Consider the following 17,691-nt stretch of genomic DNA (forward strand, 5'->3'; position numbering starts at 1 on the left):
CTCATTTTGCAAAAAAACATCCACAAATAATCATTTCGAACAAATAAATGGGCCATTCGGTCATATCAGCAAATAAATAGGAATTGAATTAATTAATGTATAGCTTTGCTTGAATTAAACAAAAATACGATTCTAATTAAAATTATTTCAAACGCGGTTACTAGAGTCTGAGGATTTGACATTAAGTGAAAAACATCAACTTGCAGATGGTCTAAATATTCTTTTTCCGTAAAAATACTTGTTTTTTGGTAGAAACAGAGGCGCACAGGGAACGCCAATATTGGACTTTCGTTCCAAGCCCGAAAAATGAACCTTTTTAAAAGTTCGTTATCAACAAAGGCTTTACAAGCAAAAAGGTGTGAATTTAAAAAAAAACTGTAAATATGAAGACGTTCGGTCATGTACGCCAAACAAAACTAATGATGATTATTGAGCCGTTGCTAGTCCCAAGGCTGAGGATAAAAAGCAATCAATAATTTGATTTCTCGAATTTCAAATTGCCTAAACGGAACCGCGTTTGTGATGGTGCTTTTTTATTATATGACGCCCTTTTGAGTCTGACTCCCTCCTCACCTGCGGGGGGATATTGACTCTAAAATCAACTAAACGAAGAAAATGGTGGAGAGAAATCTACGTGCAGTCACACTTTCGTTTTCAGTCCATCAAAGAGTGCAGTGGTTTCAAAAACATGCAAAGGCTAACAAAACATTTAGTGATTTTTCGATCACGTTTCTCAACATCACGTAAGACGAGATGAATATGATGTCGTAATTGCATTAATCCGAGGTCATTGACGATTTCTTCCCCTTTTACTTTTAGCCGTGAAAGAAATGCACGCCTCCTATGTCATGTGGTTTTTGCCGAGTATGCTGCTGATTCCGAAGTCCATTTGAAACTTTTTAAAATTTGCCCTTCATTTAAAAGCTAATGGGTACTTTGTCCCATTCTTCTACTCGTCCAGTACAAAGGGGCACAAGGCCGGAGGGTGGCGTTGCCGCCGATGAAAAGTTAACTCATAATAATATTCAGCTTTTATATAGCGCTTAATACATCTCGGACGTCTCTAAGCGCTTTACAGATATACTATTACCCCGGTCACTTTTTTATTCTGTGCTTGCCCGCACATACTATGTGCATTACAGCCAGACGTGACTTGACGCTGTAATTGCAGTATAGATATATGTTCGGTCAGTGGCGTACGCAGGATTTTTTAAAGGGGGGGGGGGGGGGGGGTTTAAAATCGGGTCCAAAATTTCGCAACGACTCAGAAAAATTTGAAAATCGCGCCGGCCAAAAAGTCGCTCAGTGGGGGGGGGGGGGGGGGGGGGGGGGGGGGGGGTAAGCGGACACTTTTTTTGGGGGGGGGGGGGGGAGTCCAAAAAAAAATCGCAACGACTCAGCAAGCCGAAAAGTCGCTCAGTGGGGGGGGGGGGGGGGGGGGGGCGGTAAGAGGACACTTTTTTTTTTTTTTTGGTCTCGCAAATTTGAAAATTTGACATTTGCTCCGTTGGGGGGGGGGTAAGGTCACCTTCCTTAGGTCAGCCATGGGGGTAATTTTTTTTTTTTTTTTAAATAATTAAAAAAAAAAAAAAAAAAAAATCCAAAGGGGGGGGGGGGGGGTTTTAGGGATTTTTTAGGGGGGTTTACACACATAAAAATACTAAAGGGGGGGGGGGGGGTTTAACCCCCAAACACCCCCCCCCCCCTGCGTACGCGCCTGTGTTCGGTAGTAATAACTATCCAACTGAAATAGTATTCCTTACATTGGCAATGCTAAGACAAATTTGTAATCACTAATTTTTGTATATATTCAACGTTTCGGTGACATTATTGTATTTTACATTCACATTGGTTCATTTAAAATGCATTTTAATCTGTAAGAGTACAAAATAGAAATGATGCCTGCTATTTTGAGAAGGCAACAGGGATTTATTTAAATCTTTAGCATTTTCTTTAATAACTGCTATACGGGCTAAAATCAGGGCTGTAATGAACTTTCGACTGCGCCATCTTAAAGGCAAAAGGCATGACGATTTCATGTTCATGTAACCAAGCATCATCAAGCTCACGTCATCAGTTGGTGATGCATTATGGGACATGACTGCAGACGCATCGGAACATTGTGAGCAGAAGATGGCAGTATAAGTGGAATACCCTACCTTTAAAGCTTATCTGCCATAGTTTACAGGAGGGATTAGACCGCCCTACAAGGTCACTGGACAGGTGGTTATCTCATCAACTCAGCTCTCAGTTAACATAAGAAAAAGAGGATCATGGGGGACCAATGGTCACCGATTAAGCGTTGTTTGTTATATAGAGGGCGCAATTAGCTACAAGTAGTGCAGTGGGCCTTTAAGAATGAGATTAGATACCTGTAATTGTTCCTCTGTTGCATTTCGTGTAAACGATCTCTCATCCAATGTTTTGAAGCATTGCTGATAGTTGAGACCTTCCTCCCAAGATCCGTCGCTTTCACACATCCGGGTAAACGTTTCTGAGTGGAAGAAAAATCAAAGACAAAAACAGAAGTGAATACGAAATTGTATTTATATTATAAATTGTTATTATGTTGTCACAACAATACCAAAATAACAAAACTGATAATATTGATATTTAAAGTGTTGATGATATGATAATAATAATGATCAAATAATACTAATAATGATGATTATAAAGATAATAATAAGGATAATGATAATTAAACAACAGAAATAATAAAAAAAATAATCCTGTAGTTAAATACCCAAGCGTTTTCAGAAACAGCTGTCATGTTGCTCTAAAAATGTTTTTATTCGCTAAAGGGGTTCCACTGGACCACGATTAACAAAAATATATTGAATTTGATCTCCAACTCTTAAACGGTTAAATTCTTAATTGTTGCATGTTCAACAAAACTATTAAACGTGCAAATTAGAACGGCGGGCGAAGCCTACGTAAACAGCCTAAACCAACCCAGAAATGTGACCAATAGGATGATATGGCACCTCTCATAATCATCTCCGATTGGTCGCTTTGTAAATTCAAACGTAATCCACCTATTACGACCGCTGCCCTCTTCCTCATCTCAATGATTTGACCCCACGGTACCCAACTAAATCCAGATCCCGGATCCAGATATACTGAGGGCAACTTTTATCCATCCATACATGCAGAAGGAGTAATGAATACAATCAATAGTAATCCTATTGTGTGTAGCATGATTATGGTGATTTTACCTAACACATGTATCTTCTATGAATATATATTATCATGGTGACACGAAGGGAAATTATCGGTTTCAAAAGACCAGTCCAAATTCCGTCTAAATGTAAATTGCTGGAAATTGAGCAGATAAGGTATAAATTTCCGATTCCAATTTGGAAACATCTTTATTTTGTATTCTTCGAATTAGGGAAGGAGAATTCATGAGATTTGCTCATCGGATTGCCGGACCTTCATATCCCCGTTGTGGATAATACAGATTTGATTTTCTTAAGTTCTTCTCAGGAAAACAAAATCTAAGGCAAGCATTCTACCAATTATCCACTTCGCTTCGTGATCAGAAAAGCATGCATTTCTTAATTCATCTGATCTCTTTGATTTCTACAATATAACTTTATGTTTCCATTTCTAGAAATTATAAAGATGGCTTTTAATGCAAATGACCCTCACACACAAAAAAATCCTTTATTCGGCAAGGATTTGAGATAGCAAACAAGACTGTTTCAGCCTCCTCTTTTGCGCTTCCCGCAGTTGATTGGAAAGGAAAAAAAAGGATGTGAAATTCCTATGACCCTTTCCCACCGACTATTATATTGATGTAAAAAAGAGAAAATATTTAGTCCCTCCCCCTGGTTTGCAAGCAAAAAACACTTTTCAGTCGTTGTGCGAAACAATGTCTGCACTATGAAACTACAATAGACTCTGGACCTGACATAACCAGAAACTGACAGATCTAGGCTCTGCTCAAGGCTTTAGGAATTGTGCTAAAGATTCACATTAGAGTCTAGGCTTGCCGGCTACCCCGCCCCCCCCCCTTGCTTCCAAAGTCTGTATTTCCTGTACACCTTTTCCAAATATACAAAAGGTTCTAAAAAGGCTTGAACGATGTGTCTTCGGCATCGTTGGAATTTGTATGACGTTCTCTTTGGCCAACTGCAACACAAACAATTGCCTGATTTTTTTTTTTGAGCAACCAATCTCTTATATTGACATTTTCTCAAGATAATGAAAAATAATAAGAAAAAAATATGGAAATCATCCGTCGTCTCCAGTCAGTTAATCTCTTGAGAGAGGCAAAGGGATAGTTACTTATGTATCACTTTCAAGCAAAGTAATGACTAGGCTATTTTAGAAGCTGCCAATTAAACTTAAAACTCAAACATGCGTCATTTCCCTTAAATCTAAGCTTTTGAACAGAGTTAAGGCATGAAAATTTGCCCGCAGGCTTAGATCTCACAAGATAATATTGATGTTCAATTTTCGTCTGAACAAGGAGAAATATCATTGCCTTAAAGGTGGAACTTTTATAATTTTGAGCGTTAATGTAAAATATTGACCTTTGAACTCTATATACGGCAAGTGGAGTGTGGGACTAGCCTAGAAAGTGGTGTAACGTATGGAGGGGAGGGGGTGGATATATCATTTGACATGTAAAGAGGGGTATATCGTAATGAAGTGAGGGAGCATGGTAGGTATAGCATGTGATGTTCATAACACTCATCTTTAACTTTTACCGAGAGTACATACCGCCAATATTTTAAACTCAAAGCTACCCGTGATATTGATATCGCGAATTTTCAAAAAACTGCATCGCCGGGCGTCATTCGTAAGCTAACCAGGTTATTCATTTCCAATTTCCACATATTTGCCATTCAATTTTTTATAGTCTGACCGATGGAATGCCAATATTCTGTATATGAATTGCGGTTCCTTTCCATCTCCCTATCTTAGACGCCGGCTTATTAGCCTAGAGATCGATGCGGGTTGGGGCGAAAGTCAGTTCAATGAAACTCTCTTGGTCTCGCTTTCTTCGCCTCGTCAAGACCCCTATTCTCTCATCATCGATCTCGACGAAGCTTCGGGGAGAAAAAGATCGCATTTCGAGACTTTTTCCAGGAACGCGTGGGAAGGAGTTAACACGAGGGTGTTTAGCCCTCGTCATTCATATTATCTTTGTTTAAATGAGTTTTAATTTAACGATATAAATTTGTTGAAAGTCAGTGCGTCCATACTGTTAATAAAAGAACTTGTGTGTGTTTGAAGATACGTGCACGTGTTACCATGAGTATGGGTCTGTTTGGGTTTGTGATTCTACTGTTTAAGTTCAAGTTCAAGTTTAAGGTTCCACATTTTACAGAAAAAATAAACATACATGTAAAATATAAAATTATACATTACAATTGTAGTATAAATAAGCACATGCAATGATTCTCAATTCATATAATAGATAAATTAGAATGTGAGGGACCTATTAAAAAGCAGGGCTTGTATAATATAGGTTCATAGAGGAAAAAAACAACATTATATTATATTATAAGCACTAGAAAATTTAGCCTGTAAAACACTTCTGCTTTCGAGAGAAATTGAATATAAAAATTTACCGGTGCTCCCAGTAAATGTTGATAAATTTCAAATAGCGCCTTAGGCCTTCCACTGGTAGTTCCGACCATGAAAATCTCAGAGTATGCAGTTGAGATACATAATTTCCAAACGGGAATAGCTTATCGGTCGATTTTAGTGAAGAAACATTGTTATAGCTTAATTAATATCTTGACCTTGAGAGGGAGCTATACAACATAAAGAGTTTATTATTTACAATGTCATAACTTTAGACTCGATTTCAACCGCTCAGACAATCACTGAATATTGTAGGATCGCATATGTTTCCAATATGTTCATTTGAACAAAATTCATGACCCCATACCAAAACTTTGTATTACCTTTAACGTGACAATAAGATTTCCCCCATGCCCAATGTGATTTGTGAGCTTCTAAATTCACAAACCTTCGAGTAGAAATTCAGAGCTTATGTAGGCGTTATTTGAGTGCTAGGGTAATCACTTTTACGATTTATGAATATTTATTGCCATTTTCGTACATATGATCTTTCAAAAGTACTTCCTTTAAAAAAAGTTTATTGGTTTGTCACCTAAGGGAGTTAAAATCCTTTGCTTTAAGAGTTATTCTGCAGATTGTTGTTGAGTAAACTGTCATGATGTAGGGAACATTATTATTGAATGGTATTTAGAAGACTTCAATAAAAGCCATGTCAGAATACGTAATGAAACAAATGAAGAAAGGGACAGATGATAAAATAGTTGGTTTAAAATGGGTGAAAATTCTAAACCCCGGAGTTACATTTTCTGCACAATTTTTATGCCCTAGGCAAATAATAAGCCCGCCATTCGCCATATACAACTTGGAAGCCCGCACTCCGATGCGAATTTTACTCTAATGGCCCCCTAAAATTCTATGAAATACATGTACATGTGAATACATCAATAAATGATAGAATAAATAAACATTTTGTTTCCTCCCCCCTCTAGTTTTCAATTTTATAGTTATGAATGCATTATGTCACATTTGTTTAGATAATCATATGTACAGTTCTTTTGTGTAAGAATATGATGTCTCTATTTTTGTAATGTATTGCACTGTGTTTCTTTATTTTTAATCTGAAAATTGAAATAAATGAACCAACGGCCGAATTTAAATAGCTAATAAGTAAATGGATAAATAAACTAACCAACACATAAACAAATGAATCACCAAAAAACATTAATGTTGATGATTAATAAAAAAAAAACTGCACCACTATACTTGCGCCCTTTATATAGCTAACAATGCTTCAAGCGGTACCCGTTTGTCCCCCATGACCCCTTTTTTCTTATGTTAGTTGAGAGCTGATTTGATGAGATAACCACCTGTCATTGACCACACAGGGTGGTCTAATCCCTCCTGGCCAAACTGGAGCAGACAGGCTTTAACATATCGAATATATATGGGAATAACAACTGCTTTTTTTAAACTGACACCCACTCTTTGAACTTTTATAACGCGAACAGTGAAAAAAGACGAAAATCTGACAATGTCTATTTCGCGCCAAAGTAATTGATATTAGCAGTTTTCGATGCCCTATCAACAGGGGAATAACTAAGTCGATAGATTCTTATTCTTGTCTCTTCGGCGGATTGCTTGTGTTACCCGAGAAGGCTTGTATGATACCAGATATCTTGATAAGAGACGAGTTTAGACCCGGCTTTTTGCTGTCCCTTGTCGAAAGTCATGCAAATCATGAAGGGATGTTTATCCTTAACCTAAACAGTAAAGTGTGCCGAGAGAGGATCGGGGAGGGGTGTGTTTAGATGGCGTGATGAATCTGTGAACGCCGCCAAAAATGTTTACGGAGATTTTGATGTGAAAAGTGTGTGTGTGTGCGTGTGCGTGTGTGTGTGTGTGTGTGTGGGAGGGTGGTATTTCATATGGACTATTTCATTTAAATCACTTCAATTCGACGCTAGGTATTCTTTACATAAAATGATAAAGACATAAGTTCCAATTAAGCCTGTAAAATCTTGAATTTAAATGACATTTTTCAAGTTGGAAACTTGGAAGGAAAAGCAACATAGCGAGAATGTAAAGTTTCCATACAAGTAAATAAAACAAATACCACCAGAAAAAACATAACATACATTATAAAGTTAAAGATAACATGTTACAATATCGTGGTCTGTTGAAAAAAAAATCACTCGGAAGAACCAAAATAAGTTGAAAAAAGGGAGAAGGCGACATGCCTGCAGCAATATATAAGTTTTGAAAATACCCAAGCAAGTTATCTTTACGGGTCAAGTTTGCTATTCATAAGGATCGCTATTAATAAGGACCAATATTCTTAAGGACCGCTATTCATAATGCAAGACAAAATGAATGGCGATCTTTTATAAATAGCGGCCCTTGTAAATAGCGACCAAACTATAGCCAATTTATTTCGCTATTCATAAGGACCGCTATCCAAAATGCGTAACAAATGAATAGCGATCTTTTATAAATAGCGGCCCTTGTAAATAGCGACCAAACTATAGCCAATTTATTTCGCTATTCATAAGGACCGCTATCCAAAATGCGTAACAAAATGAATAGCGGTCTTTTATGAATAGCGGTCCTTGTAAATAGCGAGCAAACCATAAACAATTAACTTCGCTATTTGCAAGGACCTCTATGAATAACGCGTGACTAAATAAATAGCGGTCTGGTAAAAATAGCTGTCCTTATAAATAGCGAGCAGACCCTATCTGTACACTGAGCAAGTGAATGTTCGATGCTTGAAAGAAGATTAAACATTACGCACAGAAACTTCGATTTTCATAAGCAGTTTGAAAGCTGTAGCTCATCATTCCGAACCACAGATTAATACAACATCAGCCATGTAAACACATTGATCGACGAAAGTTGATTGCGGGAATCAGTACGTCGCCGGGGACATTTTCCGCGGATTGAAGAATATAAAAGAAAAACAAGATACAGATTACGAAAACAGAGCCTTGACGCACAATAAAGATACTCTTTCATAGTTTGTTCAAATGATCGGGAAATCGCCGCGGCGTCACGCTCTAGACAATTCAAGATGTGTTTAATCAATATTTCGTGCTCGAATTTGAGTATGATTATCGTTTCGAGAGACGAAAAAGGTATTTTGCGTTTCCTTCCAGAAACATTAAAGCTCATGTACCGTTTTGGAAGAACAAAGGGAAACTGGGAAGAAATGTGTTAAATGTAATCTCATGTAGCTCTCCTTGTATCAATAGGGACTTTTAGATTTGCGTGGACTTATACGTGTGACGTCCATTCAAGGCAGTGCATTAAAAGGACGTCGATCGTAGCAATCCACGTTGTCGTTGTGCAAATCTAAAAGTCCCTAGTGATACAGCCAAGCCTCTCTTATTGTTCACCTCTCTATAAAGACTACCTGTGTATAGTGGTCACCTATATTGTCCCCTTGAAGGAAATGCGTGTTGAATAACCTGTTTATTAAGGCCACCTATCTAGTGTAGCCATTATTTTTGTTTTCCTCGAGTGGCCTTAATATACAGGTTTGACTGTATGTATCTATCCATGATTTCCGTAGACTTGTAGTGTAAGTATATGCAAGAAAGAGTACATAAAACTGCTATGCACTACCATTCAACCCCTATGGTTGCTGGTAAAATAACCTCAGTGATTTACTTGAAGACTATGGCCCAAATTCACAAAGCAAGGTTTGAGCTCAGACCAAGGTTTGAGCTCAAACCTCCTTTTGTTTCGCCAAACCTCCTTTTGTTCTTTACAAACCAGGTTTGTAAAAAACGCGTAAAACGCGTCATATGACGTACGAAAACCAAGGTTTGTCGACAAACCTCCTTTGTGAATTCGGGCCAACGTGTCTGTATACACACCATTCTCATAGGTCTCACAATTGTATGGTGTAGGTTGCCGTTGTTAAATTATAGGATGGTTTATTCCTTATTTCCTACTTCTCATTAAACTTCATAACAAACTTCATATCTCTCATCTAAGATAAAAGAAATCGGACGAAAAGCTTTTGAGGACTTTCCACAACTGTACATTGCCTTTAACCTCAACGAGGGGCGTATTAAAAGGGCCCCTCGTCATCTCGCGAAATGAAAATTGAAATGAGAGATGATCATGAGAAAGATAACATCAATAAAATCCTAACAGAAATAATCAGGAAGCAGGAATCTTCCTTCATCACTAGTTCTTCATGAATAATGCTGAGATAACAAGAACACGTACAGGTAATCAAAGAAGTAGAAAGTGATGAAACACAAAAATAAACAAATGTGAAATGAATCCAGCTCAAACGTCTTGATAGCACGATCATTGGAAATTGGAAGTCACAATCCTCCTCACGATATAAAAGAAATAATATGTATTGCTTTACTTGAGACAATAATAACAAGGATAGGAATAATATCAACTTTTCAAATTTGCCGACAGAAAAATTGCCCCCTTTACCGAAACAACTGGAACAATGAAGGGAATGATAACAAACTAAAAATCAAAATGGGTTCGCTTGTAGTAAGTGAAGACAAGTTTAATTGGAAAGGAATCCCGTAAGATGGTACAGATATAATCGATATAATCGAGCATAATATACTTTGATGTTGGTATACCCTCTCTGTTTAAACGGTGTCGCCATTTATACCATACCCATCAGGAAATTTCTAGAGCGGACATACCGAATTTGAGAACAACAGCAAAGGATTTTCTTTTTCGGAATATATCCATTTTTCCTCAGACTTTTTATGTCATCTCTGCTCAATGAATAATTATCAAAAGCTCAGGCTTAGTGTGCGAGATAGAACATTGGAATATGTTATAATTGAAAAAACAGGGTTTGTTCGTGTTGTCTGTAAACATGTTCATGTTGTCAACGGATGTGAGATAGAGCAGTGTCTCCAAAACGAGTTCACAAACTTTCGGTTTTGGGTGACCGTCAAAATCTTCGATTAAGGGTGTCATACAAAAATCACCCCTCGGCAACCAACATTCATTCGAATTGTCAGTAAAAATCTTGCTCTATATGATTTGGAAGTCAATTAACTCTGTGATGATATTAAAGATAACTTTATGTTGATAAAATGAAATTTTCATAATAATATCTATAATGTTCTTTCGGTAACTGTGTTAATTTATTATGGGCGTTCCCAACTCAAGCTATGCTTTCCGGGTTTTCGCCTCCTTCCGTATCTGAATTATTTACTGTATACTCTATGTTGAAATAATTGTTACATGTATATATACATTGTGTTTCATATTGACTGTTGAGAAGGAAATAAATGTTAAAAAATACAAAATACAAAAATACAAAGAGAGAAATCTGTGATTATAAGAAAGCAACTTACTAACCCTTTGTCATCCTGGAAAGTATCACCCCATCAAAATTAATGAGCAAGCGTTTGATGGACGGAGGAAATACTTGAGATGGATTTCCATTAATAACTTTGACACTTAAAATGTTAAGGGCTATCAAATTCCTAATAATCTCGAAGAATACCTCGCAATCAAAGATATTTTCTACATTCCTGATATTTAATGGCCGTTTGAGAATTCGAAGAGTAAAGTTTCCTTGCCTTGTAGGTCAGGTGTAATGAGAAAGTGTCATTGTCTACTTGATGTCGTGGTGTAAGTATTATAAGTCGTGACAAACAACAGGATAAGTGGAACTTAAGGAACTTGAGATTTGTTGGATCATTACAAAAATATGTTCTAATGGCACTTCCTAACGCTGAAGGCTATGGCAAAAAGAGAAAGGAGATCCATTTCTTGCCTCGATTCTTCTGGAGGGGCATGACAATATTATCTCTATAGGTTTATTACTAATCTGATAAGTTGGCGTTTAGTTCACATTTTTCGACGCATGGTTGTTTTTAAAAGTCACCTGTTAGTTGACAATATAGGAATGTCCTTTTAGTGGCAAAGATTTCAACTTCAGTCTTGTCATGAATACGATACAAGTCTACTGGCCATTGGGATACGGTATACGGTATCTCTTCCCGACAAATTTGACCCTTTTCTTTTGATTGTGACGCAATTGTAACAATTGTGATAATGGTCGAGAAACTTTGTATAACCAGGGGGGTGTTTCACAAAGATTCTGAGTTGGACTTAAATATTATGGAGAGCAATTTGTAGCCTTATAATGAAATACATTCAAAAGCAAAATTCAAGTATTTTAGACTTTTCATGAATTCCATCACGAACATGAAATCTCCTAAGATAATAAAAAAATATGATTGATTTGAATCAACATTTTATGCCTTTTAAAATAATTTTTACAAAATATTTTCAATGATGCTAACGGCTTTCCATAATTGTTAAGTCCAACTTAGAGATAAGTTCAGCTTAGGATCTTTGTGAAACACCCCCCTGGTCATTGTACGCTTTGAGTATTTAATGAACAATCACCGTTTCCGAAAGTAGCGATTTGTCAAAATTGTGGAAATACTGTCGATGTAATTGCCAGCGGTGATTGTTTTATCGAGAAAACATTCTAGGCACTAGGCAGTAGCCATCTCAGACTATTGATTGATAATATGTTACGCATTCGAAGACTGATGTAAGTACTATAAACTACCAATGCGCGTGCTTTCCTAGAATATTTTAACGTACAAACTAATGTTGCTCACGGAGACACACATCGCAAAATGTTGTTTGTGTGTTCCCACTGTCGACGATGTTTACCCAATAGCTACCAATTGATATTGACAGCGATAGTGGAAATCAAATCATTATTTGGTATGTAATGGCTGATTGCTGGCTTGTGTTTCATGTTGAATCCACATTATGTGCCAAATCTGATATCAATGTCGATGTATTATTAGATTACTTGAACATGTTGATAAATTAGTATCTTCTATCGTAGGGTACGGCGTAACTCACCAGACAAAAGCTCTATTGTGTATTTTCCAAAACACCTGTGGACTAAATTAGATTCTTATTTGGAAGCGATCGATCAACTAAAAGAATCCCATATAACGTATCACCAATTAGCAATGGCGTCGCGTGGGTTCACTCACTACAAAGGCACTGTAATGAGGGGGAGGGACACATGTCTTACTCGGAAAATGCAAATTTACAAGTCTATGGATTCGGAGGCGGGAGGGGGTAGCATGTGGTCTGCGTGTCCTATTTTCTCGTCCTTTCCCCTCCACCATCCGTTTCCCTCTTGTCTCGATTTGTTTTGTCTATGTTTGTTTTATCATGCGACAATTAAGGCCCCCGTGAAGCCTTTTAAGGCTGAGTATGAAATAAGAGCGCGTGAGAGATGTTAAAGAGGATAGAACCTATCCACTTGAAATGGTCAAACAACTCGATTTAACAAAGAAACTTAGATTCATCCAAAACAATTATATAGACACACACGCTCACAAGCACACGCTCACAAGCACACGCTCTCACTTAAGTTTGTTTCGATACTTACTGGTTGGATCGATTTGTGGAAAGATCGGTGGACAGGGCAAGGTCGCTGATTGGTTGATGTGAGTGAGAGGCCAACAAACTGTCTTGTCCCATTCTGGCGGGCAATAAACACCGTCAGGTACCTCTGAAAGTGACAAAATAATAACAGAGGTAGTTATGGTGATAATGATAACATCAATAATAATATTAATATTAATGACGATAATAATAATCATGATAATAATAACACTAACAATGATAATAATTTGCTCAAACCATCACTGACCTCTAATTTTTCTGTTTCGATCAAAACCAAGCTAAAGCTTATCTGGTATGGGCATCGTATGTCGAGGTGACATGGCTATAATTCATTCTGGATTGTTTATCCTGTAGTAGAATTATTTTTTTTAAAACAGTAAATTGAAGGGAAAAAACTCACACAAACTTGCTTGAAATGATCTTCAATAAAAACCACAATTCTCATTTGCACATAGTGACCTGTGTTAAGCACAGGGTGTCAGCCCTACTTACGTCGATTTCCTTATCTTTCTATGCTTATTACTTAGTCCCTATACATTTCTACCAACATCGTTTGGCACATGTCATTTATTTGTAATCTCGAACATTTAGTGTAAGTTTTGTTGGATTCTGTGAGAACTTATTTTCTAGCATTACCAGAACTCAAGCTTGCATGTATCTTTAATATCAGGTCGGACTTCCCCTTTAAAAGGCATAACTTCGAATGAGTCAATGGTCCCAGATAAGACCCTAGATGTCCTAAATCACATACAAAGTTAATGTTACATGTGACGATCTAGCAAGTAGTATAGAAAACCCTTTGGTTAAGGCAATAACATTTCTAAACCAAATATACGATGTGCCTAATGCATCCTTTAGGGGGCCATTACCGAATGGAACACAGCAATAAAAATGGAGATAGATCGCTATTACATGAAACAGCCTTTTAACATTATGATTATTCCCCTATGGCATTCTAATGCATAACATATAACCCCTACAGCGACATATTAAGTGCAACATAAGTATTCCTCACATAGCCAGGTGAAGTTTACTGTTATCATGTTCCCTCTGTACATTTCGGCATACTTAATGTCGCAAGTTGTATTATTATTTTAGTAGTTTTTATCCAAGATACTATATTGCTATCAAGTATGTTCTATAGTGAGTAGGCGAATAAATTGTATAAATTATAACGTTAGTGGGTAATAATTCTCGTTGGCCCGGAGCAAGTATGTCTACATGCTTCAAGCCCAAACATATTATTCCTTGTCCTCATATCTCATAAAGGTCACGTGTCACTGTAAAATTTAACTCAACGCTGTTAGATCACATCAATGAAGAAAAATCATTTCATCATAAAAAATGATTTTCTAATTTTTGTTATTAAAAACTTATTGTTTTGTAATATTGTTACATAATGATATTTTATTACACAAGTAGCTAAATTTATATGATATAACTAGGTTAACACTTGTCGTTCAGTAAAAGTAGAATAAACTCGTCCACTATAAACAATACAATAATATATTCATGCCGTCATTTAACTCTCATTGATATACATGTAGCTATTTTCAGGGCACCGTTCCCTAAAACAGGATATTGAATTAACGATAATTATAAAGAATGGGAAAACAAAAATCGAAGTATATAAAAAAAACTGTATTGAAATGCTTAGGCTTAAATCCATGTGTTAACGATAAGAGTATCGGCACGTTGTAATAGCATCTTACAAATCCAAAGACTAAAATGCATTGCAATGAATATTAAACTGGCCTGGGAGAATTGTAAGCGACCGTTTTGCCCCCTCCTCCACTATGCCTTTTACCCTTCATAAATAATGTATCCTCGGTGATCGCAGACGAAATAAATACTCACTAACATGAAAAGGGAGAAAAAAAATCTCCTTTGATAGAGTAGTGGATCATTCAACGTGCTCTCGCAATCGTCAATGTGAACGTCGCTTATAACTATCCTCCCGTGATAGTGTGAAAGTGCCCTAATTGGCAAATTTGTGGAGTTTGATGGTATTGTCGATCACAATATGCCAACATCTCCTCGCCAAATTAGAGCCTCATTTTCTCCTCGGATACCCCGAGGGGGATTCTTCACCACCCCCCAATCGCTGGTCGGGGCTTCCAATTGCATTTCTTCATGCAAAACACCCAGCCGAAGCCCGCGACTTTGAAATAAAGGGGCGCCCTACCAAACCTTATACCCGATCTTGGGGGAGCAGCCCACCCCTGAAAAGTCAGAAAGGGCACGCACCCCTGGCCCCATGTGAATCAAATCGTCCCCCTCCCTCAACCTTTGCTAGAGATTGAGATTTTGAACTCCTAAAATGAGAGTCTGACCTAAATTTACATCAGACCATCATCAACTTCCTGATCACCAGATCTTGTTTGCCAACGTTTAGCTCTGCAACCCTCCACTTCGCTAGCACTTATTGGCAAACCGGTTTGGAGGGCATTCATAAAGTAGCCGTGTGAGGTTAATACATGCTCCGCATTAAACTGTGTCTTCCATTAGAGAGGAAAATAGAGGGAACATGAAGATTTGGTGAAGTCAATCAGTAATGTGTTTTATTTTATTCTTTGGTCTAATTTTCACCGTTACAAGCTTAAGCAAAGAGGTAAGGAAACAATAAACTAAAAAGTGCAGAATAATTCTAGATTTATTAGAGTAGAGTCGTAAATGTTCATGAGGTATAAAGGGGAGTTAGATTAATATCAGTTTCCTTTTCGTGTTTCAGAATAAAAACTAAAAGATCTGCAAAAGGTCCTGCCTTAAAAACCCTCATCACATTCTCTCGTCTATCTATATAACATCTATTTCTTTCAAATGCGTCTCATAACGGGAAAAATACTCCTAATGGAGCAAGAAAAAAGACTTACGTAAAAAAAAAACACGTAGATTTTGAAATGGCTGGAATACAAAGAATATTTGCCATTCATAACATGATGGTCTTTAGTATAACCAAGTAAAACCATATGGAAATGTCTCAATTTATATTCGTTGTCCTCCTGGTAAATGACAATTAGAATTTGAACGGATGGTCATATTTGACATTTAAAAAGTAGCCTCAATGCCAGGGGGAAATTTCCAAGGCTAGGGAAGAGAGAAATGGAAATATAATGCTATCCCCTTTAAAGGCATCATTTAACAATGTTTTCAGTTTTATCTGAGATGCATGGCCCTACGTGTTATCGTGTCTGTGATATGGTGCAATATTGAAGCCCTTCAAAATGATCATGAAGTGCTTCAAATAAGTAAAAATCTTTGAGTGACCGGTGTTACCATACTCATGTTTTCCAATAGACTATAATGTTATACAAACCGTTGGGAAAACGGTTTCAAAATTCCAATCATAAATATCTTGATAATCAGAAGGGCGATCGGCTTGTAAACGCCATGGGATTCCTGACTGCCCTAAAATGTTTATGATTATGATTGCAGCATGATCTAAATCCATGATTTTGTTTCAGAATCTGAGGCAAAGATACCCAATCCCTTTAAGCGTGGACGCTACAGTTTAATAGGAGGGGTTAAAGACAAATAACAGGGAGAGAAAGTGGAACGTGTGAGTCCATGCAAGATTAGCTAAGGCAACAATTTGGCGAGAAGGCGGAGGTTAGTGGGTAATGCGTTTCTGGCTGGCTCGTAATTACCTCTGGGTGTTTATACACTCTGATGCAGGAACGAGATACGGAGATGGGACGAGCGAACGAACGAGATGAGGGGTGATGAGAGAGAAATACAGATAGGGAATGAAAGAGAGAAGGGGGATAGGAAAAGGGAGATGAAAGGCGAGATGGAAAAGCAACAAAAGGAGAAGGGAGAGAGAGAGAAAGAGAGAGAGAGAGAGAGAAATAAAGAAAGAGAGAGGGGAGAAATAGAGAGATATAGTGAGAGAAAAAGAAGAGAGAGAGAGAGGGAGAGAGAGAGAGAGAGAGAGAGAGAGGTTCTGGGAAGGTAAGCGCAAATAGAGACAGCGACGAATACATAATGAACGATAACAATGGTAAAGATGCAGAGGACCTCTCCTCGAGAGGGGGAAGTGGACCAAGATAACGGACAAAGAGCAGAGAAGAGAGAGAAAGAAAAGACAGAAAGAAAGAAGACGCTAGAATGAAGGGTAAGATGAAAAGAAAATTGTATATGAAGAACAATATGACACGTCTGCTAGACATCCAGTAGACAAGATAAATATAAATGAAAACAGAACGCATCCATAATAAAGTATGGAAACTATATCATCAATCCTCTAGAATGAATCAGCAACCCCATTTATAATATGTGTATCATTTAACCTTTGACCATACCAAACATTTATATGGGACTGTTGATACATTTCGAAAGGCATTAGCCCTTCTCATGCGGTTTTGACCCCTTTCTTTTTCCCTTCCCACGCGATTCGACAGGGCACTGTGTTAAGATCTACCGTAGATTACGAGGTAAGTAAATGGTGCCAACTCCGCACGCATTACCCCCGATACGTTATAATGGGGGTTGTGTGCATACCGACGTCTAACTGCCCAGCGAATGAGTAGCCCTATGTCAGTGTCCGTTTGATCGGCTTCCCAATCCCAGACATATTGGCTTTATATTGTAGTATTTTAGAGGTTATTGGTGCAATCATCCGCGGTAGTTGTTGCTATTGTCTGTATACAAACTGCCATGATTTTATCCAGGGAATATATGTGACAGTTTCTGTTTTACAGGTACATCAAGTGA

General features: G+C 37.6%; 1 protein-coding gene across 1 annotated transcript in view; it reads right to left on the bottom strand.

Annotated features, from left to right (window-relative positions):
• LOC581438 (PDF receptor-like) overlaps positions 1-13,079 on the bottom strand; it is a 38,871-nt gene extending 25,792 nt beyond the window's left edge. The window contains exons 1-2 of the mRNA XM_030990092.1: positions 12,962-13,079; positions 2,373-2,494 (exon numbers count right to left, since the gene is read on the bottom strand). Coding sequence (XP_030845952.1) covers positions 2,373-2,480 — 108 coding nt within the window. The 5' untranslated portion in view covers positions 2,481-2,494; positions 12,962-13,079. The remainder of the gene's footprint in view (positions 1-2,372; positions 2,495-12,961) is intronic.
• Between the last annotated feature and the right edge of the window lie 4,612 nt (positions 13,080-17,691).

This window comes from Strongylocentrotus purpuratus, unplaced genomic scaffold (genome assembly GCF_000002235.5).
Source record: "Strongylocentrotus purpuratus isolate Spur 01 unplaced genomic scaffold, Spur_5.0 spur5_scaffold_19, whole genome shotgun sequence".
Taxonomy (NCBI): domain Eukaryota; kingdom Metazoa; phylum Echinodermata; class Echinoidea; order Camarodonta; family Strongylocentrotidae; genus Strongylocentrotus; species Strongylocentrotus purpuratus.